We start from the raw sequence: 25,135 nt of genomic DNA, 5'->3' as shown, positions 1-25,135 counted from the left end.
ACAGCAATGCCAAACACTCAAATTTCTCAAAAGCACTTCTGAAAAGCAAAAGCAATGAAGAACTGGCTATTAGTCATGCAGGGCTGCAGTGATTAAGGGTGTCTTATGTACCAGAAATATAGCAGGCGAGGTGAGTGATCCAACTTCGAAAAAGGACAAGCAATGCCACGTGACCACTACACATGCCCAAACGGAGGAAAATATTAACAAAGGACCAATTTAAGATTCCCCTGGACTTCGAGCTGTGTGTAGTATTTATGTAAAACTAGAAAACAGAGAAGGCAATTACAGCAAAAAGGCCCACCATGGCCTATCTACGCTTCTTCCTCACCTCCCCTGTCTCAACTTTGAACCCTTTCTCTCAACTCCAAAACCTCCCACATTTATTCACATTACTATCTAAAACCTGAGCAGCTGAAATACTAATGCTTTGAAAATGGCTTCCACAACTCAATTCCTCTTCTCTCTCCCTCCTAAACCCCCTTATTTACTATCCTACTCCTCCCCTTCTAAACCCAGGTAAACCGAGTTTTGCTTCTTCTTCTTCTTTCTTTGGCTTGCCCACAAATCCCCATTAACTGTAAAGAATTCTATATTTTTGCAGGTCTATTAACATCACCTGCTGCCTCTCCATACAACAAGCAAGAAATGATCAAACCACTAGCAGCGGCAGCAACGCCCTGAACGGCCTCCGTGTGGCGTTTGCTGCTGGTGGTACTGGGGGACACATCTACCCTGCTGTAGCTATAGCAGATGAGCTTACAATCGTCAACCCAACCTCCGAATTACTCTTCCTAGGCCGCCCTAACAGCATGGAAAGCACAGCAATTCCGTCAGCTCATTTTGAGTTCAAACCAATACCGGCCGTCAAACTAGTCAGGCCTCTCTTCTCTCTCCGTAATCTCCTCCTCCCGTACTTTCTGATCAAATCCATCACCAAATGCTTTACCCTTTTGTCAAAATTTGAACCCCATCTAGTGGTTGGAACTGGTGGGTATGTTTCTTTTCCTGTCTGTTTAGCTGCTCTGCTGAAAGGGATCAAGGTTGTGATCCAAGAGCAGAACTCCGTTCCCGGTATTGCTAATAGGTTTCTCTCTTTGTTTGCTGATTTGGTGTTTGTTGCATTCAATTCAACGGTTCAAAGTTTCCCAAGAAAAGAAAAATGTGTTGTTTGTGGGAATCCCGTGAGATTGTCTTTGAAAAATTCGGTTTCAAAGGCATTGTCGAGGTTGCATTTTTTTCCATGGCTAGAAAAAATGGAGGGTTCTTCAGAGGAGATCAAAGTGATTTTGGTTCTTGGAGGTTCTTTAGGAGCTAATGCTGTTAACATTGCCTTGTTGAATGTGTACTCTCAGTTGCTGTTGGAACATGAGAATTGGTTTATTATATGGCAAACAGGGGTGGAGTCGTTTAATGAAATGGAGAGCTTGGTTAGGAGCCACCCTCGACTGCTTTTGGCACCGTAAGTTGCCCTGTGTTTGTGATGCAGGATTTAACCTATTTGTTCATATGATTAATATTGTTTGTTTGATTGATTTAAGACTTCTGCTGCTTAGTATGATTTGAATATGCAAATGCGATACACTAGATGAAGCAATTATGTTAACTTTTTGGAAGAAATAATGCCTTTGCAGCACCCTGAACTTTGAACTCTGTAAGGACTTTATTTATTTTCACCTCGTTATAGATAATAATCTAAGAAAATTTACTACAAAGATAAAGTTGAGAAGGCTGAAATATATGGTGCTTTATGAATTTATGTGTAGTTAGATTGGAAAAAACTTTACATAACCAGATATTTTTGGAGAAAATTAATGAATGTATTGTTCTACATTAGTCACAAGGGCATATTAGCTTGGTAGACACATGCACAAGTACGCATGGCTTTGTTGATTCTGGATGTTAGTTTTCTAGACACTCATACAAACATTCATGTCTTCGCATTGAAAAGAAGACAAAAATGTAATGGCCCTGGGCTTGTTCGAATATCTAAGTCAAGATGCATCATTTTGTTTGCCTTGTAAGGTTATGACTCTTCTCATTTGATCGTATTCTTGCTTGGCTGCTGGAATCTACCTTTTGATCTGTTATCTATCGTTCTTTCTCATGTAGCGATAACTGTATATAGTTTTGAGAGCAAATTCCACATGGTTGTGCTGATATAGATAATTATGAGCTTATTATTCTAATCTTGTCTATTTGTGGTTCAATGAAGGTTAGATTCTTTAAATAATTATGTGCCTATTGATGTGTCTATTCTCTAGTTCCATAATATTTGATATATCTCTGATAATTATGAAGGTTTTTGCATTCAATGAATATGGCATATGCAGCAGCTGACCTTGTTGTTTCTCGAGCTGGTGCAATGACTTGTTCTGAGATCTTGGCTACTGGGAAACCTTCTATATTGGTAGATTGAAAACCTTTACCCCTATCTTTCTTTCTTTTTCTTGTTGTTTGTTTGTTATTATTTTTGGTCTCTTTAGGTATTAATTAACATTAGTTTCTAAAAATATCAAAACCATGAATGAGTTAACTTAGATCATTTTACTAATTTGATGACATGAAAGCTAGGGCGGTTAATTGTTCAGAGAACATATTATTCCAATTTCAGTGAAGGAAATTCTTGAACTTTGTGTCATTGTTTAATAAATATTTAGAAAAAACATTATAGTAGAGTATTGCTTGTAGCCAGAAGCATTATTATTCCAAACCATAAAAGACTTTGTAAATATTTTGTGCTTCCTGTTGTAGTGATAATAGCGTTAAATATTAACCTAAGTGGAAGGGAACTAAACCAAGATTTTTTCTCATGAAATTTTCCTCAACCATTATGATATCATATAACTCTAAATATCTCTTGGAAACCATGTTAATATTATTAGCATTGATGATCCACACAATCTGAAAAGATTGTTTAAATTTTTCTAAGTTATAATTCAAAAGAAATTCTTAAATACAAAACTCAAAAAGAATTTTATTAACTCAAAGTGAATAATGAATGAATTGATTCATTGTGTACAATGAAGAGACCTTAATATAAGCTAGTTAAGTACATCTAAATAAAACTCTCAAATATAACTCTTCAAATGCTATACAGACATCTAAGCTCATAAATGTCTAGATCCCATCTAAAAGTTCACCGCAAGTTGACTAATTTTTTCAGCTTGAAAATTGACAACTTGATTGAATTGACTTTAATAAATTTCACTCATTCTGTGCATGTATTATTCCCCCTTTCCTCAAAAAGATTCATCTTCACATATTTCTTTTGATTGAATATTGGTTTGATTTACTTAGCCTTTAACCTTGTTGTTGGGTCTTAAGGTAGTGTAAACCCATCACATCCATGAGCCTGAAATTGCGCCTCGAGACTCGCATCATTCCCCCCTTCCTCAAGAAGATTTGTCTTCAAATCTTTACATTTAGAAAAAGAAAAAAGATTAGAATTAATAAAATAAAAACAAACAAATACTTACTTAAGTTTTCCTGTGCACCAAAACTGTCTCCAGGATCAAAGACATGATTTTGATCCCCCAGATCAGCATGGTCATCCATGCTTAGGCACATGAGTACCTCTCCTTCAAAAACGAACAATTAACACTAAACAAATAAATGTTAGGCACAGAGTGTTGAAGTAAAAAATAACTTGTAACTTTCTTTGAATATGCATGGTCATCCATTAGAATTTTCAACGATGAGTCAAGAATTTTGCATAACAATAAAAATCAAGAAGGTTAATATTATTATGTAAAAATTCATCGTTAAAGTTTAAGGTAAAAAATATTGTTGCAAGATCAAATGCATAAGATTTTTTAATAAACTTATCGAATGCGACAAAAGTACCATTTACAAACCTAGATAAACTCATAAAACTAATTGAACTTTCAGACAAAGATTTAATGAAACTTGACCAACGAGAAAGCATGCCATAAAGAAATATTTTACAAATAAAATCAGTAACATACTTATTAAAAAAATTTTAGGTATACCTTCTTAAATCAATTCCTAATGTTTCCTTACCTTTTTTACCTTATAGCACTTGTGGAGAATTATCAATGTTCAACTTACCTCTCGTCCACAAGTAAAATTATCCACAAGTAAAATTATCTATCGATTGTAGAGTAATGTGATTGGAAGTCCGTTAATGAATCCTTGAAATCTTATAACAAAGAAACACCACTAAACAAATTTGAGTTATGATTAATTAAAACATAATCATTCCTCACTTTTTTATGGGTGTTTTCTTGCTTTTCATTTTCTTTTCTCACTTGAGAACTCTCTAATTTTACCTTATATGTGTTTTCACCTACCAAAAGTGGACCATCAAGTAAACTTTTATCACTCAATGTCTCTTTTCTCTTATTCTTTTCACATGATTTTTCCTCAATTCTCATATCTCCTCACAAGTATTATAAATTTTCAGTTCAATACAATACATATCAATAGGAGAATATAACCTTTCTATATCCATAGATTCGAGGAAAAAATTCTCACCATCATCTTTTTCTGGTTCACAAAGTTCCCCAACACAAATCTCTTTTTTACTAGAGTGAGAGTCAACAAAATACACAAAGTCATACTTACTTTCTTCTTTAGTTGAATATTTAATTGGACATCAGAACCTTCATGATCTTTTTGACTACACCACTAATATTTAACGACAATTGAGAGATCAATTTTACTCTTCCTTTTGTTTGGCCATCTCCCCTTGAAGTACTCATCAATTGATTGGTTGCCTTGAACATGGCAAGTTTCATTTTGACCTCTCTGTAGTAATGAGAAGGAACGAAACACTTTCACATCACTTGCTTCAACTCATCCAATGTTTCAATTTCCCTTTCGTAGTTTCTTTGACGATTAATTCCAAGTTGCATCCAACTTAACACATAATCCGAAAATTCAAGGGTCGCCAATGAGATTTTTTCATCTCCAGAAATTTATAGTAACGGAACATAAGTTATATTTTTTATTCTTACTCACAATATGCTTTGAGATCATTCTTTCCACGAAATTGTGGAATAGAAAACTTTGGTTTAGCCAAAGAAGACTGCCTACAATCATTATTAACCAAAGTTTCATCATTTGCACGAGGGGCATGTCTAGCATTATTTCCACGAGCACGAGATTGTTCAACCTCAACACCATCATCATTGTCCAATTTACAAGCCAAACGTTCAATTTGAGCATCCAAGCAATTCAAGGTATTGCTCATTGTTTGAAGTATAGCATCCTGTTGTTTGTCTTTAGCCTCTCGAGCATCTAGATCTCGTTGCATCTTGTTAATCAAGTGTTCAAACTTATGATTGACCTCGTAGAGTTCGTTTCGCAATTTCATCATGAAATCAGCAAGGTTCTCCATGGTAACTGATGGCTTTTCACTCGGATTATTACTTTCTTTGCTACTACAAGTGTCATAAGTCATTGTGAAAGCTTGAAAAGAACATAACACTCAAAAAGAAAAATTAAGCAAACATCACCGTTATGCACTCAAAAATAAAATAAAATTTTAAATGAGGTAAGAATTAATTTGTGAATCTTTTAAAATGTTTATATCAACTAATCAAAATGTATTAAAATCAAATAGCAAAACAAACCTAGTGGCATTAAGAGTCTAAAATTGGCTAGACACCAAAGAATTGTGTTGCACGAAAGAAGGAATGTGCAACATGCTTTAACCTAATAACATAAGAAATAATAAAGTGTTAGAATGCATAAAGGAACAATAAAAAAAAAGCAAAGTTAAATGAAAACTTAAGGCTATGAGTCAATCAAAATCGCTGAAAACCCGAAAATTGCAGAGCAACTTGACAAATTTCGTCAGATCGTTCGGAAAACGTTTACCTATTAAAAATATTTTTTCCCGAAAACTTTTTGGATAAAAACTATTGTTTTGAGGCTGTTTGGTGGAGTGTGTTCTTCTGTTTAAGGCATGACTGGAGATGGAAAATATGATAGTGAAGAGGATAAGTCACTTGGAACATCTACTTGAATTGTATCTAGAGAAAAAGGATTAGGAGCATTTGTAGTGGAGTGTTGAGAATATACTTGAAGATATTTAATAGGAGGTGTGTTATTAGCAATAAATAAGATAGGAGCTGGGAGGGCTTTAACAACAACCTTTTGGGTTAGAGATGGAGATGAGAAATGTGGAGTAGTCTTAAAGAAGGTTAACTATGCAGAAATAAAGTATTTGCAAATAATAAGATCATAGAATTTGTACCTATTTGTGAGTAATAAGATCATAGCATTTGTATCCCTTTAGATGTCGAGAATACCCAAATAAAAGCATTTAATTGCTTTGGGAAGAAGTTTATTTTTTCCTTGTGTATGGTTATGACCAAAACAAGTACAACTAAAAATTCGAGTAGGGAGAGAATAAGAAGGTTGTCCAAAGAAGACAATGGCATGATGACTTTTTGTGAGACAAAAAGGTATGCAGCCAATCATATAACATGCAGTAATAACAGTATCTTCCCAAAAATGAAGTGGTACTTTGTTATGATTAAACATTCTGCGACCAGTTTCAATAAATTGACAGTTTTTAAGTTCAGCTACTCCATTCGTGGGGTATAATAATCCTTTTAGAGGCCATTAATTCCTGAAAAGGTTGAGATAATTTATACTTTGGTGCTCATTCAGAAGGGTCGACTGGGGGTGGGCTTTGCAGTGGCAAGTGGGGTGAGAGTTAAAGATACCATGTGAATTTGAGGAGAAAAGGAGGCCATTGCCAAAGATGGTTGTTGCCGTGGGAGAGAAAGGGAAGAAGAAGGATGAAAGAAGAAAAAAAGAATGAGATGAATCTGAAAGAGTAACTTAATTTTCCCTCTAGCTTTAAGGGATATTTATACAATTTAAGAATATACAAAATAAAGTAATCTCTAAAATCCTAATAAACAGCCAAATTTACACAATTACAATCCCTTACATTATAGCCTAATATCAAGCATACAATCCCAAAATTATATCATAACATAGACTATGTAACAACACAAATGGGCCTCAAATCTGTCATCTTGCCTGGGTTGGGAACCTTCGTGACCAAAGCAGAACTGTTGCATTGAAAGCAGGAGACATACTTGCCGTGGAGAAAAAGAACTGTATAGCTGTCACCACTGCCTCACCCACATTATCCCAAGCACATTGTAAAATTTTGGCTGTGAAACCATAAGGTTCTGGGTTCTTATTTCCATTAATTGCAAGAATAGTTTTCCTTATTTCCTCAATTGTAACAGGTTCCACTACTTGTTCCTTCACCTCATCAAAAACAGTTCCCGGTATATAAGTTCCTTCAACAGCTCATTAGGTACCTTAACAATGTTTGGATCAGCCTACCCCAAATTTTTTTCGGAAAAGCCAATAATCTCCTTAATAATCTGGCTAAGACATTCCAGTTTATTCCCATTGCTTTAGGAACATGAGTGGTCTGGCTTTTCTACTTAATCATCACTTGCTTATGGAAAAAGGAAGTATTTTGGTCCCATCCTTTATCCATTGAACGCTAGCCTTCTGTCCGTAAATTTTTTCCTATGCCTCCCTAAATCCATAATATTCCTGCCTTGCTTTCTTTTCAGCTGCAACAATCTCTTCACTAGGCTGTTTCATAAGCTGAGACTGAATATTCTTAAGCTCAATTCTCTTCTCTTCAACTCTCTTGGAGATGCAACCAAAGTTAACCTTATTAAAGGATCTCCCCTAACCTGCTGAGCCCATGATTCTTCAACTATCTTCATAAAATCTTGGGAAGCTTAAAAAGTTCTGCCTTGGTTCTGATTAGGCTGGCACAATGATCAGATATTTCATTTTTGTTGGTATCCTTAAAATATAAGCATCAAAACATTTTTGTTTTTATTTTTCTTTAATCATTTGTAGGCAGAGGCAAAATTTTTCATTATATTGATTTTTTTTCCTTCTGTTGTGACAATTTCTTGAGTTTGTGCCTAAAGATCAGTTTAGAATTAACCAAGTCATTCTTGTTATGAAAATCAAGATTCTACCTAAATTACTACTTTTTGCCTCATTTTATTTTTTACTGGTTGTGTACTTATTTGTCTGTGGATGCTGTAGGTACCATCACCAAATGTTGCAGAAGGGCATCAACACAAAAATGCTTTTCTAATGGCAGATGTAGCGGGTTCAAGGGTTATAACTGAGGATGAACTTGATTCAACCACCCTTGGGTCAGCTATATCCGAAATATTAGGTATTTTACAGCTGTTGCTTGCATTTATGATTAGTGTTATGACTGGAGACTGGAAATCTGATAATCACTTGAGATCATTGATGGTAAATCGGATTACCGAATGTGCCTAATAGACCCATGTATTCAGACATATTTGTTTCATGCCATGCAAGTGTTATTCTTGAAACATACATAAGTCCATTTTTACAAGTATATGTTGATAATCAACTTGGGACAATTCTGTGAAATTCCAGAAATAATCATACGATGTATGTTCAAAAGATTAATTGGCTTGAAATTAGTAGTTTGCTAGGAAAAGTTAAAAGGAGTATAAGAATAGAGTGAGTATCAAAATGGAGGATTTTGGTTTTGTTTTGCTGGCCATATGCAATAAAGAAAAAACACATCTGCAGCATGCATCTTGTTTGATATTACAGATTTTTAGGTAAAAGTACTATGGAGAACCTTGTACTAGGATTCGGATTGCAATTTATCCCCTTTACTAAAAAATGGGTAAATTAGTCAATGTACGTTAGATCAATGAGTAAACTGATCCTATATGTCAAAATGATATACACCTGACATGCCTCATGTAATTATTAGTTATTCTGTTGACCAAGCTAGTTTTTAAACAGTAGAAATTGATGAAATTTTTAACAGAAAGAAATGATAAGTTTGCTTTTTAATCTAATGTACAGGTGCTAATTTGCCTATTTTTGGAGTAAAGGGGGCAAAATGTAATCTAACTCCTAGTACAAGAACCTTCATAATACTTTTACTCTAATTTTTATCACTGTTACAGGGTCTACCCTAATAGTGGAAAATGCTTGAATTTGGTTTTATATCATGTGTGCCCATTGTGACAGGGGATGAGAGATTACTAGCAGAGATGTCCCAGAGGGCTCTGAATGCTGCAAAACCTGATGCTTCTGCAGAGATTGCAAAACACATCCTTTCTTTAGTTAAGGAGAACAGCTAAGGGAAGTTTGATGGATAATAATTTTTCATGTTTAACGAAGGTTGATCTGATGTTTGTTGTTCATGGAGATCAATCAATAATTTCACAAAGTGCTTTGTTGTAATGCATATTCAGGAGTGTGTGAGGATCATAGAATTACTCTCTTTTGTTCGTCTTGCACGGATCTTCACAATGTAGAACAACTCTACTCATTCTTGGTGGTTAGATAAGAAAGAAACAATTGACTGCGTAACTAGATTTTGGAGTTAAGACACAATTTTGTTTCGATTCTTTGGTACAAGAAGAAAAGAGATTATATCAGCAAGCAAGAAAGAAAAGAAAAGAAGTCAAAATATTAAGTTAAACTCGACATCAATAGGAGTTGAGGTTGTTTAAATAAATAAAGAAAACTCAAAACCCGTGGGTGTTGAGGTCTTAAGTCGGACTTGCCAATTGATATTCTCTTTTTTTGTACTCTTTAGGATCTCAATGAAAGAAATTTGCACTAAATTTGATCACTATGGGTGTCGAGGTAAGTTTGCGTGCTAATTCACACAAGGTACTTCCAGTCCTATCTAATACAAAGTATACAACTACCTCATTCTATATCAAAATGTATGACAAGTCATGATGCATGTACATATCTCCAAACAATACCGTAGTACCATTATATACGTCGAGATCACATGAGCATGTACCTTAGCATAAACTCAAATGCCTACGCTTCCCCAAACCAAGCCATAAAAAAAAGGAATAGATGTAGGGAAGAAGATCGACAATGGCAAGTAAAAAGTCAAGATTAACAATGAAAACAACTCACATTGTTACCTTTCAACACAAACAACACGTATATAGAGAGAGCATTGGAACACAACTCTATAAAGCAACCTTGCATGGTAAGACAAAACATCTGGATCAACTGGTTTCAAAAACAAATTATATGAGCCTTTTCACTTGGCGATCAAGAGAATGCGTAATACAATAATTATTGGAAAGAAGTTACATGTAACCGTAACTCTCATACACCCTACAACTGGCACTAGACAATGCTTACATGTATTTTCCCCCAAGTAACATAACGCTTGTGTGATTTATGTGATAATTAATAACGATCATAAAATTAATCAAATTAGCAATGAAGAACATTCAAACATTTTTTAAATGCATTCTCTCGCATCAAAATATATTTTAAGATAACAGATAATATGTCATCCCTCAACTAAGCACCTTGTTTGAGATTAATAAAATACTATCAAAATAGATAAACTCCTAAACTTTACTCCCATTTAATCGATCCAGCTCACTCCCTTAGGGGAAATATTTTCAATCCCTCAAGGGATCATTTCCTAATCCCTCGGGAGATAAATCCGTAAATCCCTCAAGAGATCATTTCCTAATCCTTTAAGGGGCTATTTCTTATTCTTTCATAGATCATTTTCGAATCCCTCAAGGGATAATTCCCTAATCCCTTGGTGGATCATTTCGTAATCCCTCATGAGATAATTTCTTGTTCCTTAAAAGGGATAAATTCTTAGTCTCTTAGGAATACATCCTCAAACCTATAAGGATACATCTTCACTTATTACTCCAAAAAGGATACCACACTCCCTCACAAGACATGGCATAACCCCTAAAAATATACACTCTCAATCTTGTAGAGATCCATTATCATACTAGTCAATTTTAGTAGCATACTCCTATTCTACCAAACACATCCGTTGCACAACAGTTTTGACATTATGCTTCTCTAATAGCAAGTTAGAAAAATGCATAACATTAGGAGGATACAATTCATGCTAACAACTTTACCCTGATTCGAAACCCCCCACTGGTTGATCCGAAAAATGCATAATGTGATTCACATACCACTAGTTCAATCAAGTTGATGTAGCTCAAACTTCTAGCAAACTTTTTGCAATTACTCCACAATACAACATTGCTATCATCATACATTCAACAATGAGGTGTTTCATGACTACAAAATCTGCTTACATACCATTTTCACTCACCATTTACAAAGTCCCTTCATGATTGAGAGTGACAATGGATACTTAAACAAAAGGGTTGAGTGATTGATTTATTTTGGTTCTCATTAATTCACCTTATAACTTACCTTAGACTTGAAGGGAGGACACATTGTTATACCAAATATATTAAGCCTAAAAGGATAAAGATTAAGCCCAAATGAGATACTCAATCCCAGAGAAAAATGGATCCACAACAGACGGTTGTCATATAATAAACGGCTAACAGGTCTTTATGAAAAGCCAACAATAGCAGCTGCCAAGGATCAGAGTGCATAAGCAAGAAGCGAATTGTAAGAGTAGTCCAACCAAATAATGACACTAGGCTCAACCAATCACAAACAAGGAATAGTTAATCCTTAGACCTTCACGCAACCTTCATTCGTTTTGTTAGAATTAAGTGACCTAAATTCTTATTTAAATAAAATACGATGGAAAATCAAAAAAAAGTAAAATCCATATAGAACTAGACTTCTTTTATTTTATTTTAGAATAAGGTTTTTTAAACCTTATTAAACTCCATCTATTTTATATTTATTAGGATAAGGTGTTTCAATCCTACTAGAATATGGCTTTACAAGCCTATAAATAGACATAGTCTATTCCTCTTGTATTGATTCAAATTTTCGACATAGTGAATTTTCTTCTCCTCTGCCCGTGGTTTTTTTTCCCCGAAAGGGTTTCCACGTAAAATTTGTGTGTTATTTTATTTTTTCTTTATTTTATTTTATTTTTTTTCACAAATTGGTATCAGAGCTTCCGGGTTGTTCATCTCAATCACAGTAATGGCATCTTTGAAGTATGAAATTCCGCTGTTGGATCGCAACACCAGATTTGCATTGTGGCAGATTAAGATGCAAGCAGTTCTTGCGCAGATGGATCTGGAGGATGCCCTGCTAGGGATAGATAAGATGCCTTCGATATTAACAGATGAAGAGAAGAAGCGTAAGGATTGAAAGGCGTTAACACAATTACATCTGCATTTTTCCAACGAAATTTTACAAGATGTAATGAAAGAGAAGACTGCCGCTGCATTATGGAAGAGGCTAGAACAAATATGTATGTCGAAAACTCTAACAAGTAAATTGCATATGAAGCAGCGTCTTTATGCTCATCGTTTGGAGGAAGGTGCGTCTGTACACGAATACTTAACAGTGTTTAAAGAAATTTTCTCAAACTTGGAGGCCATGGAGGTTCAGTATGATAAGGAAGATTTAGGGTTGATTCTACTTTGTTCGTTGCCCCCGTCTTATTCAACCTTTAGAAACACGATTTTATATAGCCGCGAGTCTCTCACAGTTGATGAGGTTTATGATTCTTTAACCTCGTATGATAAGATGAAACATCTTGTGGTTAAACCCGACTCTCAGGGAGAGGGTCTCATTGTTCGTGGGAGACAAGATCGGAATGCTGATAATGATCGTGGTAGGACACAGGAACAGAATCCTCGTGGTAAATCTAAGGGTAGATCGAAGTCTTCAAATAGAAGTAAAACTTGTAACTTCTGCAAGAAGAAAGGGCACATTAAATCTGAGTGTTATAAGCTACAAAATAAGATTAAAAGAGAGGCTGCGAATCAAAAGGGAAAACAACCAGAAAATTTCGGTGAAGCTGATGTTGTAGAAGACTACAGCGATGGTGAACTTCTAGTCGCTTCTGTCAATGATTCTAAAGTAAGTGAGGAGTGGATACTTGATTCAGGTTGCACCTTCCACATGAGTCCCAATCGGGATTGGTTTACAACTTATGAAACAGTATCTGAAGGTGTTATTTTGATGGGAAATAATGTTTCGTGTAAAATCGCAGGTATTGGAACAATTAAAGTTAAGATGTTTGATGGAGTTGTCAGAACACTTAGCGACGTACGGCATGTTCCAGAATTGAAAAGAAATTTAATTTCGTTAAGTACTCTTGATTCAAAAGGGTACAGATACACAGCTGAAAGTGGGGTTTTAAAGATTTTCAAAGGGTCCCTTGTTGTGATGAAAGGGCAGAGAAAAATTGCCAAGTTATATGTTTTGCAGGGTTCTACTGTTACTGGTGATGCAGCTGTCGCTTCCTCTTCCTTGTCAGATGATGATATTACTAAACTTTGGCATATGCGCCTAGGGCATATGAGTGAGAATGGCGTGGCTGAATTGAGCAAAAGAGGACTTCTTGATGGGCAAGGAATTTGCAAACTGAATTTCTGTGAGCACTATGTTTTTGGGAAGCAAAAGAGAGTTCGATTCACTAGAGGAATCCATAACACGAAGGAAACGTTGGAGTATATTCATTCTGATCTGTGGGGGCCATCCATAGTGCCTTCGAGAGGTGGAGCTAATTATATGCTAACCTTTATTGATGATTTTTCCAGAAAAGTTTGGGCGTTCTTCCTGAAGCAGAAAAACGATGTGTTTTCCGCATTTAAGTCTTGGAAAATTATGATTGAAAAGCAGACGGGAAAACAGATAAAATACCTCCGTACAGACAATGGCTTAGAGTTTTGTTCTGATGAGTTTAATAGATTGTGCAAGTCAGAAGGGATCATGAGACACTTGACAGTTCGTCATACTCCACAGTAAAACAGCGTTGCAGAACGAATGAACAGAACGATCATGGAGAAGGTTCGATGTATGTTGTCAAATGCCAACTTACCGAAGTCATTTTGGGCAGAAGCAGCCTCTACTGCATGTTTTTTGATCAACCGATCTCCATCCGTTGCCATTGAGAAAAAGACTCCACAAGAGGTATGGTCTGGTAATCTTGCTAATTATTCTGATTTAAAGATTTTTGGGTGTCCTGCGTATGCTTATGTTGATAATGGAAAATTGGAACCAAGATCCATTAAATGCGTTTTTCTTGGTTATAAAGCTGGTGTAAAAGGCTATAAGTTATGGTGTCCTGAAAATAGAAAAGTTGTGATTAGCAGAGATGTTGTTTTTGATGAAACTGCTATGCTACCTAACTTATCTCTTAAAGACTCTTCCAATAAAGAAAACCAAAAGCAGGTGGAGCATCAGATTAATACAGAATCAACTCCTCAAGCCAATACAAAAATTGAGAATAGAGTTGCTTCTTCACCGCAATACTCTATCGCCAAAAACAGAACAAGAAGAGAAATTAAACCTCCAAAGAAGTATGCCGAGGCTGATCTAGTTGCTTATGCTTTAAATGTGGCTGAAGATATAGATGCAAATCAAGAGCCATTTAATTATTCTGAGGCGATTAGCTGTAAAGACTCAGAAAAGTGGATGTTTGCTATGCAAGAGGAGATGGAATCACTCCACAAAAACAGAATATGGGATCTTGTAAAACTTCCTAAAGGTAAAAAGGCTGTTCATTGTAAATGAGTGTTTAAAAAGAAAGAAGGGACTCTAGGAGTTGAAGAACCCAGATATAAAGCAAGGCTTGTTGCAAAGGGTTACAGTCAAATTCCAGAAGTGGACTTCACAGATGTGTTCTCCCCAGTTGTTAAGCATAGTTCGATTCGAGCTTTGCTTGGTATTGTGGCCATGCATGATTTGGAGCTTAAGCAGTTAGATGTAAAAACTGCATTTCTGCATGGAGAACTTGAGGAGGATATTTACATGCAACAACCAGAGGGTTTTACAGTCTCGGAAAAAGAGGACTATGTTTGCTTGCTGAAAAAGTCCCTTTTACGGTTTGAAACAGTCACCAAGACAGTGGTACAAGAGGTTTGATTCCTTTATGACTTCTCATGATTTTAAAAGAAGTAGTTTTGACAGTTGTGTTTACTTTAAGAAAAACAGTGATGGTTCTTTTGTGTATCTACTTCTTTATGTTGATGACATGTTGATAGCAACAAAAGATAAAGTAGAGATAAGAAAGGTCAAAGCCCAACTAAGTGAAGAATTTGAGATGAAAGATTTAGGACCAGCAAAGAAGATACTTGGTATGGAGATTATTAGAGATAGAAAAGCAAGTAAATTGTACCTAAGTCAGAAGGGGTACATTGAGAAAGTTCTTTGCAGGTTCAATATGCAGAGTGCTAAGCCTGTTAGTACTCCTTTAGCAGCTCATTTCAGACTTTCATCAGCTTTGTCTCCACAATCAGATGATGAGATTGAGTACATGTCACATGTTCCATACTTTAGTGCAGTAGGATCTCTCATGTATGCTATGGTTTGTTCACGTCCAGATTTATCATATGCAGTCAGTGCAGTTAGCAGATACATGGCGAATCCTGGTAAAGAACACTGGAAAGCAGTTCAGTGGATTTTAATATACTTACGAGGTACTACTGATGTTTGCTTACAGTTTGGAAGAACTAGAGATGGAGTCATTGGGTATGTTGATGCTGATTTTGCTGGAGACCTTGATAGAAGAAGATCTCTCACAGGTTATGTCTTTACAATCGGAGGTTGTGCAATCAGTTGGAAAGTCACTTTGCAAACTACAGTCACTTTGTCTACCACTGAAGCTGAGTACATGGCGATCACTGAGGCTTGTAAAGAAGCTGTTTGGTTGAAGGGACTCTTTAGTGAACTTAATGAAGACCTTCAAATCAGCACAGTATTTTGTGATAGTCAGAGTGCGATCTTTCTTACAAAAGATCAAATGTTTCATGAGAGAACAAAACACATTGATGTTCGGTATCATTTTGTTCGTGATATTATTGCTCGTGGTGATATTGTTGTGAGCAAAATTAGTACTCATGAAAATCCTGCAGATATGATGACTAAGTCACTTCCTATAACCAAGTTTGAGCATTGCTTAGACTTGGTTGGTGTTCATTGTTGAAGTTAAACCCTTAAGGGGTTTTATGGAAGAGGTGGAAACCCTTAAGGGGTTTTATGGAAGAGGTGGAGAACTTGTTTATTGAAAGTTCGCGATGAAGAACTTGTTCATTGAGAATTTGTGTCAAGGTGGAGATTGTTAGAATTAAGTGACCCAAATTCTTATTTAAATAAAATACGATGGAAAATAAAATAAAAGTAAAATCCATATAGAACTAGACTTCTTTTATTTCATTTTAGAATAAGGTTTTTTAAACCTTATTAAACTCCATCTATTTTATATTGATTAGGATAAGGTGTTTCAATCCTACTAGAATATGGCTTTACAAGCCTATAAATAGACATAGTCTATTCCTCTTGTATTGATTCAAATTTTCGACATAGTGAATTTTCTTCTCCTCTGCCCGTGGTTTTTCTCCCCGAAAGGGTTTCCACGTAAAATTTGTGTGTTATTTTATTTTTTCTTTATTTTATTTTATTTTATTTTATTCACACGTTTACTTCTCCTTTACCTTATATCTTGTTTGAAGTCGATGCTTGATCTCCGTCAAGTCCTCAAACAACACATAGCTACTTTCAATGCCATAATTACTTGTTCAATAAATTTCAAACAACCTACTAATTGCATCAGTGCAAGCTCATCTCATTCAAGTGTTCAACAACACCATTTTTCAATATGCTTTGTCCATTGTTGACGTAGTTACGAAAACTTTATCTTATCATTTGAACTATCAATTTAAAACATATGCTCCATTTTCGTACAATTTTTTTTGAAGAAAATCTAAAATGGGATTTGTTTGATACATACAAATGATTTTTAAAAGCATTAATCCCTGATCCATTACATATAAAAATTCTACACATTCTTGTAAACGATGACTTGCTTTGGAAAACATTTGTTTTAGAACACCCATCCAACATTAACTTTCAACTCACCTAGAAGAACGATTGTTGGAAATTTCTACCCTAAGGTTTCATCTATTTAACAGCTTACTACTCATTATATATATATATATTACTCCTTACAAAAAACACCAATTATAACATATATCACCTAATTATATAATTTTTTATCACTTATCTAATATATTTTGTAATAGAACAATTCTCATAAGATTTTTTTTATATACTATACAATTAGAGGTTAATACTTTCGCACACACGGTAAGAATATACCCACACCTCATGCACACACTATGGACTTGACCAAATAAAGGTTCACCATTTGCTGCCTCAAGGCTCGAATCCAAGTGGATCTTGTAACATATTGTGTAACACTAATTACAAGATATCATCTGATTACACAATTTCTTATAAACATTCATAATAATTTTATAAATTCTCGTAAGGTTTTTGCATTATCATGTATATTACTTTATTACGGTATTTATTACAAAACATATTGTGTAACACAAATTATAATATATATTACACTATTACATAATTTCTTACAATATATACTTTGTAAATTCTCATTAAATTTCTTACAATATATACTTTATAAATTCTCGTTAAATTTTTGTGTTGTTACAATATATATTATCTCATTACAATATTTATTAATAGCATGTAATACATTACGTAACATGAATTACACCAAATATTTTTTGATTACACAATTTCTTATGACTTAGCTACTATAATATGCAATAGAACAATTAATTTTCCATAATTTATTAATCCATGTGTTAATAATCAATTATTGGAGGACACATAAAAGAGCACAAACAAGCAAGGAGGGCATTGACGGCGGTAGAAAGTAAGATTTTTAGAATCAGGTTTGTGTCGAATTAGTTAAATTATCGATTTGTTAATTCAATTAGTTGATCGATTCAATTAAATAAATTTATTAAAAATTTATAAAAAAATATTAAAAATTCAGTTTAACTGCTCACTTTAATTGATTTTTTGCCCAATTCAATTAATTTATATTGATTCTCGGATCAATTGATTCAAAACCCTTCTTCGAACCATTACCCTATAGGGCTGAGCAAGAAAAATCGAAAAACCAAAATTTAAATCGAACCTAAGTATTTGAATGACTTAAAAAATGCACATTTAGAATTACGATTACCCAAACCAAACCAAACCAAATTTTATTTTTTATTTAATAAATAATTAAGTTTAATTTTTTATGATATAAAAATAAATATTTTATATTAAAATGAAAAAAATAATTTAAATTAAAAATATTAAAAATAATTTAAAAATTCTTGAAAAATAATATTTAAAAATCTTAAAAACAATTTCTTTTGTTAAAATTAAAGTGTTTACTAATGATTATGAAATATGTTCTATTCCCATAAACTATAAACGAATATCAAATCATTGACCTCATGGTTAAAAGATAAATTGAACAACCAATTGACTAATCTCATGATTTCAAGAGTAGAGCTCATTTTGTCAAAATAAGTCAAAAAAATCTAAAAACAAAATCAAATTGAATTATGATAAACATCGAACCGATATCATCCTTAATACCCCAATCGATTTCGAGTTTCTTATTTTCAATTAATTTACTCAAAACACTTTAGGCAACTTTTTCCCAAACAAATCAAGTAGAGAAATCAAAGCATTTATTTAATTGTTGGGCAATTTTAAGTAACACAACAATACCAAATTAAAAAAAAAAAAACATAAAAACCAATACAAGTATATCATCAATTCATATCAAAATTTACATAACACCAATTATAAACATGAAAAAATTTTCATAAATATGGCAACACAATCACAAACCCACAGTAGTTGATTTCAAGGAAGAGGGCTGAGCAAAGTTGCAACATTTCTCTTCCCTGTACTGCCCAAGTCAACACAGGTTGAACCCTTAAGGCTTCACACATTTCAGAAAATAAAAGGGGAGGGGGGGAGTAAAAATTGAATCTCCATCGGCACCGCCACAGCTGGCTGCAGCTAGCATTGAGCCGTTGCTTCGGTCTTACAAACCGGGCAAGTATTTTTATGCACAAGCCACTGTTTTATACATTGGATGTGAAAACTGTGTCCACAATATAGCTTTCCCATTTCTTCATTTGCTTCATATTCCTCCTATATTCCAAACAATTAAAACTTGAATAAAAAGGAAAAAGGGTGAATGAATTTGAGAGGTCCTTCTATTATAGCCAAGGACAAAATTAAATTGTATGCTTTTATGAAAGTTGAAATGCAATTTAACTATTTTAATAACTTATATTTTTATAATTTTTAAAGGACTAAATTAAAATTTTATCATTTTTTAGGGCCAGTCAAAGTACAATTTTATCATGTACTAACTTAAAATTTTATAAACTTAAAAGGGCCAAAGGTTAAATTTCTCATTTTAAGAGAGGCTGGGGCTCCTACCACCCCCTCCTGCTGCCCCTAATTATAGGGGCCTGATCAAATTAACCCTCTACTATTAAAAATCAATTTAATCCTCATACTACAAAACAATCAAACAATGCCAAATTGAAATAAGATTAACATTTGTTGTTTAACACAGTTAATATTTTTAAAGTTTTATGATTCTGTAAATGAAAAACAAAAATTTTAATACATTTTTTATAAAAAAAATGTTAACTCTATTACAATGTGAACTTATTTGATTCTTTAAGGACTAATTTGATTCGATCCCTATAATACAAGGACCTCCCAGGTAAGATAATAGAACATGAAGAACAAACTTGAAAAACTCACCTGGCAAATGCTGCACTTCCTATCCACATTCATGTTCACACTTACTGGTAAATCATTCATAACTGAGCCTTTCATCTTTCTAAGGCATCTACTTATCTCATCTTCTTTCAATCCAGTGTTAACATGACCGATTTTCTCACCGAGCTCCAGTAATTGCTGTTTTACATCAATGAAAAGAAAGTTCATTCTTTGTATTGAACCAAGAGCTTTTTTTGGTACAAAGGCGCATCACACAACTAAGATTTGAATCCTAGAGCTAAAGACCCTCTTAAAGGTGGCTACATGAACCGAGTTAAACCTTTGGTTTTGTACCAAATCAAGAGTTGAACGAGAATCCAGTCGAACCATACCAAATGAATAAGCTTCTTTCCTTTTAAAAGACAATTTAAGAAGATAAAGACAACATAACATACCTCATATGACATGCTATCAATATCAAGCCTCCAGTCGCTAAATCGATCACGTGAATCTAATCTTCCGCCCACTAGAAAGTTGTTCTGCAGCATCACTATCTACACCAGCAGCCACCAACAGTTTGACATGGAAATTAAACAAAGATAAATTTCCTATCTGACTTAGAATCCAACTAATACAACGCACAGCAGATGAAGAACCAGACAAAAACCAACCTCAAGGTTTGGGCCTTCAAGGTCTGGGGCCTCAACCTTTGCCAATGGTGCCAAGGCCTCATTGGCACTTAATGAATCTTTTTTGAATGGTAAACATTACTCTCAAAATAAGGATCTCAACCATTCCTTCATTACTTACAATAGTAGGACTTAAATGTGAGAGTCAAATGTGGACATACCTCAGCAAGCCCCTCTGGAGAAGGATGTCGAGCATGGCGATAGTATCTAGATCCGAAGAAATCAGGTTCAGGACGCGATGAGATGAAGGCTGAATCAGAATCAAGAAATGAGAGTGTTTCGGAATTTACAGTCCGCCTTGCTATATACGAAGGCTGTCAACATAGATGAAATGAAATCAGCCAGCATAAAAACGAAGTTACATCCAAAATTATAATACAAAAGAATACTGATCATGCAGAAAGGAGAATACCAAATCAGATGAACAAACATTTACATGCTTATCAAAAGCTGTATAAGACTGTCACCTAATTTGATAGGGTCCATGATAGGCTTTAAAATCCAAAGATATTACCTTTCATCACTAACAAAGCTAAATTATAAATGCTTCTTTAACACACTAAGAAAGCACTAAATAAGAAACATTACCAAATCCAAAGAAAAGAAATGTACCATAAAAAATTAAGGTTAACTCACTATTTGAAGCCTGAACATGACAACTACTCCCACATTGGAACCTGAATTTTTTTTGGTCTTAGTCAGTCCCTAAACTTGGTAATTTTTCCCATATTAGGGCCTGGACTAGGCAATTGCTCCTGCATTGGGGCCTGAACCTTTTTTTGTCCAAGTTAGTCCCTGAACTTGGCAATTGGTGTTACATTAAGGCCTGAACTTTAGGGATTTCAAGGAAATATCAAGGACTAACTTGGACAAAAAAAAGTTCAGGCCCCAATGTGGGAATAATTGTCAAGTTTAAGGACTAACTTAGAAAAAAACAGTTCAACAATTGCCAAGTTCAGGCTATTTAATCCTAAAAAAATAATTAAAACCAAAAGACCCCCAAGAATTTAAGTGGTTGTTGTGTCACTAATGAATTTCAACAAATATATTAAGAATAAAAATAAATTCAGAAAAAGTAAGTATGAAACAGGTTGTAAAGTGCCAAGATCACCTATATGCTTGCTTCAAATGCAAATAAAGAACCAACTTAAGGCACAATAAAGCTTTCAGAAATTGCGATTTGTTCATTCATAATGAGCAAATCTGTGGGGTATATCTAAATTATTAAAAACATAAAGTGTTTCCTAAAGAAGTTTTAGGCAGGGATCAATTAACATTCACAATGAATTGAATGAATGGCCAAAAAAGTGTTCATAAATATCAAAAGGATGCATGGGCTAAGCACCAAAAAGGGGGGGAAAAGGACCTAATTCTAGTGCCAAATCCAGAAAATAATAATAATAATAACCTACACAACATTAATTAAATGAAGTCCAAACTGTACTAAAGCATAGAAATTAGCCTCCTAAGGTCCCAAAACTCATAAAGAACTCATCCAATGACATGATATGTAATCCCTAAAAGAAATAACCATATATGTAGCATAAAAGGATGGATATACCCCCCTGTGGTTGACCTTTTCAACATCAATCTTCCCTCTAGCAGGCACATTTCTCCTTGTAGCAACACGATCCACAGAGCCAACAGCATCAGCTGAAAACCCAATTCCAGGTCCACACCAAACATCTTGAATCACTCCACAACTAATGTTATAACCACTTCCTTCATTCAAAAGCACACCTTGTTGATGATGATGATGATGCACCTTATGGCTGTTGTTGCTCTCATAGCCAACAACAAGTTTACTACTTTTCTTCTTTTTCTTCTTCTTCTTCTTTTCTTGCTCCTGCTGCTGCTGCTGCTGCTGCTGCTGTGTTTTCTTTTTCTTCTTTACTTTCTTAGTTTCCCAATCGGCTGATGTACGTATCATGGCTGGCACCGACACTTGTTGTGATGTAGATGCGGTGCAACCAAGTCCTCTAAGAGCAGACTGACTAAAAGGATTGGTTTTCTTTTTGGTTGTGTCATTGTTGGAGGAGAGGAAAAGAGAGGAAATGGTGGATTTAGAACGAGTGGATTGGATTAAAGATGGGATTTCCGACACTGGGTCTGGATCTGTTTCTGTCGTGTTGATTTGGTTCCTGGCTGGTCGTCTTAGTTTTAGATGTTCTGCTATTGTGGAACAAGAAGAAGAAGAAGCAGAAACAGAAACAGAAGCTGAGGTTTCTGTAAGAAATGGCATGGCTATTGTTTTGGTTGGGTTGGGTTGTTCTGCAACAGAGAAAGAGAATGTTAATAATGAAAAATAACAGATTGAAGGATTAGACGAGGGGAGAAGAAGAAGATGGAGTGAGTTATGAGGTTCGTCTTTTTCCTTTTCCTTTTTGTTGCATTGAATTTTGATTGGATTTGATGAGGGTCAATTTTTTAGAGCACCACTCTGGTTTATGTTGATTTATTTGTTGTTTATTCTTTTTAATTAAATAAATTCTCAAAAAATTAAAAATAAAAGAAAACTATTTTAACAGTTAATTTAATTATTTTTTTAGCTTTATGTAATCAGTTCAACTTTTTACTCTGGTTTTGGTGTTACGAGTGAAATTATATTTTGTTTTATTTATTAAAAATTATATTTATTTTTACTATTAAAAAATTAAAATAAATAATAAAATGACCAAACAGTAATACACGGCATGTTTTATGTTATAATACAAAAATTAGATTTTAATAATAAAAATAGATAAATTTTTAATAAAACAACTAATTAATTTTTTAATTTAATATATAAAAATTAATTTATCTAATTTTATTAGATAAAAAAATCCTCCATATTGTATTTACTTTATTGAGATTTTGTTATTCATTTGTTGTTAGGTGGGGGTATGATAAGTCATGTTTTGGGAATTAGTAGGGATTTAGCTATCAGACAGAAGGCTGCCACTTTGTCCTTTGGAATCTGTAATATGTAAGTAAACCTGTAAGTAAACCTATGTTCTTTTCTCATACAGAAAAGTTTAATTATTTATTTAAGCTTAAAACTGAGACTAAGTATTGTTAGAGAAAAGGGTTTAAAGTCACAGCCTATTTGTCTTTTTCAACAAAAGTTAGGTTGAGGCTATGATATTTTGTGGGTATTTTCACTCTTTTCTTTTTAGGGTTAGGAAGCCAAGAAATGCATCTATGAAATTGGGAATAGAGTCTTCAAAAAGTCAGATCTGTGGGGTCTGTTTCAACTGACCCTACAAAACCAAAATTCAATACACCAAATAAATAAGGTTAAAATTGCCTTTAATTCCCTTTATTCTTTATATATCTGAAATTGAGTCCCTCAACTTTTCAGATTTAAAAGGTTAAAATATGTTTCAAGTCTTTATACTCTTCAAAAATTTGAAATTTGGTCCCTTTATTTTTATTTAGATTTCAAAATTCAAATTTAATTGTAAATACTGTTAAATTCTTTGGTGTGATATTTTGAAATTTAAAAAAAAACTTATTTGGTTGCCGCATAATAAAAAAATGAGATTGTAATGAACTTGAATTTAGTAAAAGAATTTTAACAATGTTGACAATTGGACTTGAATTTTGAAATCTGAAAGTAGAAGAATTAAATTTCTTTGAATGAAAGTAGAGTGACTAAATTTCAAATATACGAACAATATAGGAGCTTGGAGTATTTTTTTTAACCGATTTAAAAGTGCAAGTGTTTTTATTAACGCAGTATTGTCAAATTTAAGTTCATTGCAACATCTTTTTTATTAGTTACATGGCTATCAAGGGAGTATTTTTTATTTCAAAATATCAAATTATCAAATTTAGTAGAAAAAGTTTTAACAATTGTACTTGAATTTTAAAATTTAAAAAGTAGAGAGACTAAATTCTAAATATACAAATAATAAAAGAGCTTGGAACATATTTTAACCAATTTAAAAATGTAAATATAATTATTAACATAGTTAAAATTCTTTTGTCAAATTCAAGTTAACAAAAAAAGTTTAACAATTGGACCTTAATTTAGAAATAAAAAAAAGTATAAAGACTAAATTTCAAATGTAGAAATAGTAGAAAGACTTGTATCATAATTTAACCAAAAAATAAAGAAGAAGAAAAAAATGGTTTTGGATTGGATTACAGCAGAGGGGCAGTAGCCATGATTGAAAATTGCAAATATTTCAGTAATTAGGACAAAATAAATAGCAGAAATGGAGTGATGTCTTGAGCAGAAAGCATCCAATCCAGTTCCAGTGGGGACTCCCCCCATTTGTTCCTTTCCTATTCCCTAAAGCATATAAATTTTAGGCAGAATCTTTTCCTTTAATCACGCTTTGATTTTCAATTTCTCATTTTCAAGTCCTCAAGCGTAGCATAGAGTATAATAATGGTTGTTGATTGCAATCATTTTTATGATTTGAATGTGAATGTGAATGAGAATGAGAACACAAATCCAACCCTTTTGACTAGCAAGCAAACAGTGAAACCAAGAAAGGACCAAAATTTCATTTTTTTCATTTTTCAGGTTGGGTTTCTTCCCTGGCACTGCCAAGTAATGGCATAATAGGTTTTTATCAGACTGGTGAGAAAGTAACCTTTCAACTTGTTTTTGAATAGGATTCTCCACCCATTTTTTAATTTTGAAAATTGCATTTCTCCTCTCTTTTTTTTCTTAAAAAATAAAATAAAATTTAGGTTAAATTCCACTATAGTCTCTATATTTTGCAATACTTCTAGATTAGTCCATGTACTTTAATTGGTCAATTTTAGTCCTAACCCAAACCACAACCATTAAATACTTTTGGTTAAATTCAATTGTTAGTCTTATACTATGCGTACAATTGTAGGTTTGGTCAATATTTTTCACTTGGATCATTCTAAGAATCTATACTTTTTAAATTTTAAATTTTCAATTCTGATAC

The 25,135-nt window shown here is 33.8% G+C and overlaps 2 protein-coding genes across 3 annotated transcripts; one reads left to right on the top strand and one right to left on the bottom strand.

Moving 5' to 3' along the window:
- Positions 1-86: 86 nt before the first annotated feature.
- LOC107926701 (UDP-N-acetylglucosamine--N-acetylmuramyl-(pentapeptide) pyrophosphoryl-undecaprenol N-acetylglucosamine transferase) lies at positions 87-9,393 on the top strand. The gene is made up of 5 exons (XM_016857598.2): positions 87-519; positions 605-1,462; positions 2,302-2,410; positions 8,068-8,203; positions 9,049-9,393. The coding sequence occupies exons 1-5, from the start codon at positions 437-439 to the stop codon at positions 9,159-9,161; spliced, it is 1,299 nt and encodes a 432-aa protein (XP_016713087.1). The 5' UTR covers positions 87-436; the 3' UTR covers positions 9,162-9,393.
- A 9,134-nt stretch (positions 9,394-18,527) lies between these two features.
- Positions 18,528-22,672, bottom strand: LOC107926704 (uncharacterized). Of its 2 annotated transcripts, none has more exons than XM_016857603.2 (5): positions 21,787-22,672; positions 20,387-20,539; positions 19,992-20,090; positions 19,579-19,734; positions 18,528-18,951 (listed from the first exon to the last, which is right to left on the bottom strand). In XM_016857603.2, exons 1-5 carry the CDS (start codon positions 22,465-22,467, stop codon positions 18,817-18,819), a joined length of 1,224 nt encoding a protein of 407 aa, XP_016713092.1. In that variant the 5' UTR covers positions 22,468-22,672; the 3' UTR covers positions 18,528-18,816. The 2 variants fall into 2 exon arrangements, with proteins under 2 accessions (XP_016713092.1, XP_016713093.1); XM_016857604.2 differs by having other exon boundaries at positions 21,802-22,672.
- Between the last annotated feature and the right edge of the window lie 2,463 nt (positions 22,673-25,135).

This window comes from Gossypium hirsutum, chromosome A07 (assembly GCF_007990345.1).
Source record: "Gossypium hirsutum isolate 1008001.06 chromosome A07, Gossypium_hirsutum_v2.1, whole genome shotgun sequence".
In the NCBI taxonomy this organism is placed as follows: domain Eukaryota; kingdom Viridiplantae; phylum Streptophyta; class Magnoliopsida; order Malvales; family Malvaceae; genus Gossypium; species Gossypium hirsutum.
Note: the sequence above shows the minus strand (reverse complement) of the source record. Positions and strands in the feature narration are given on the sequence as shown.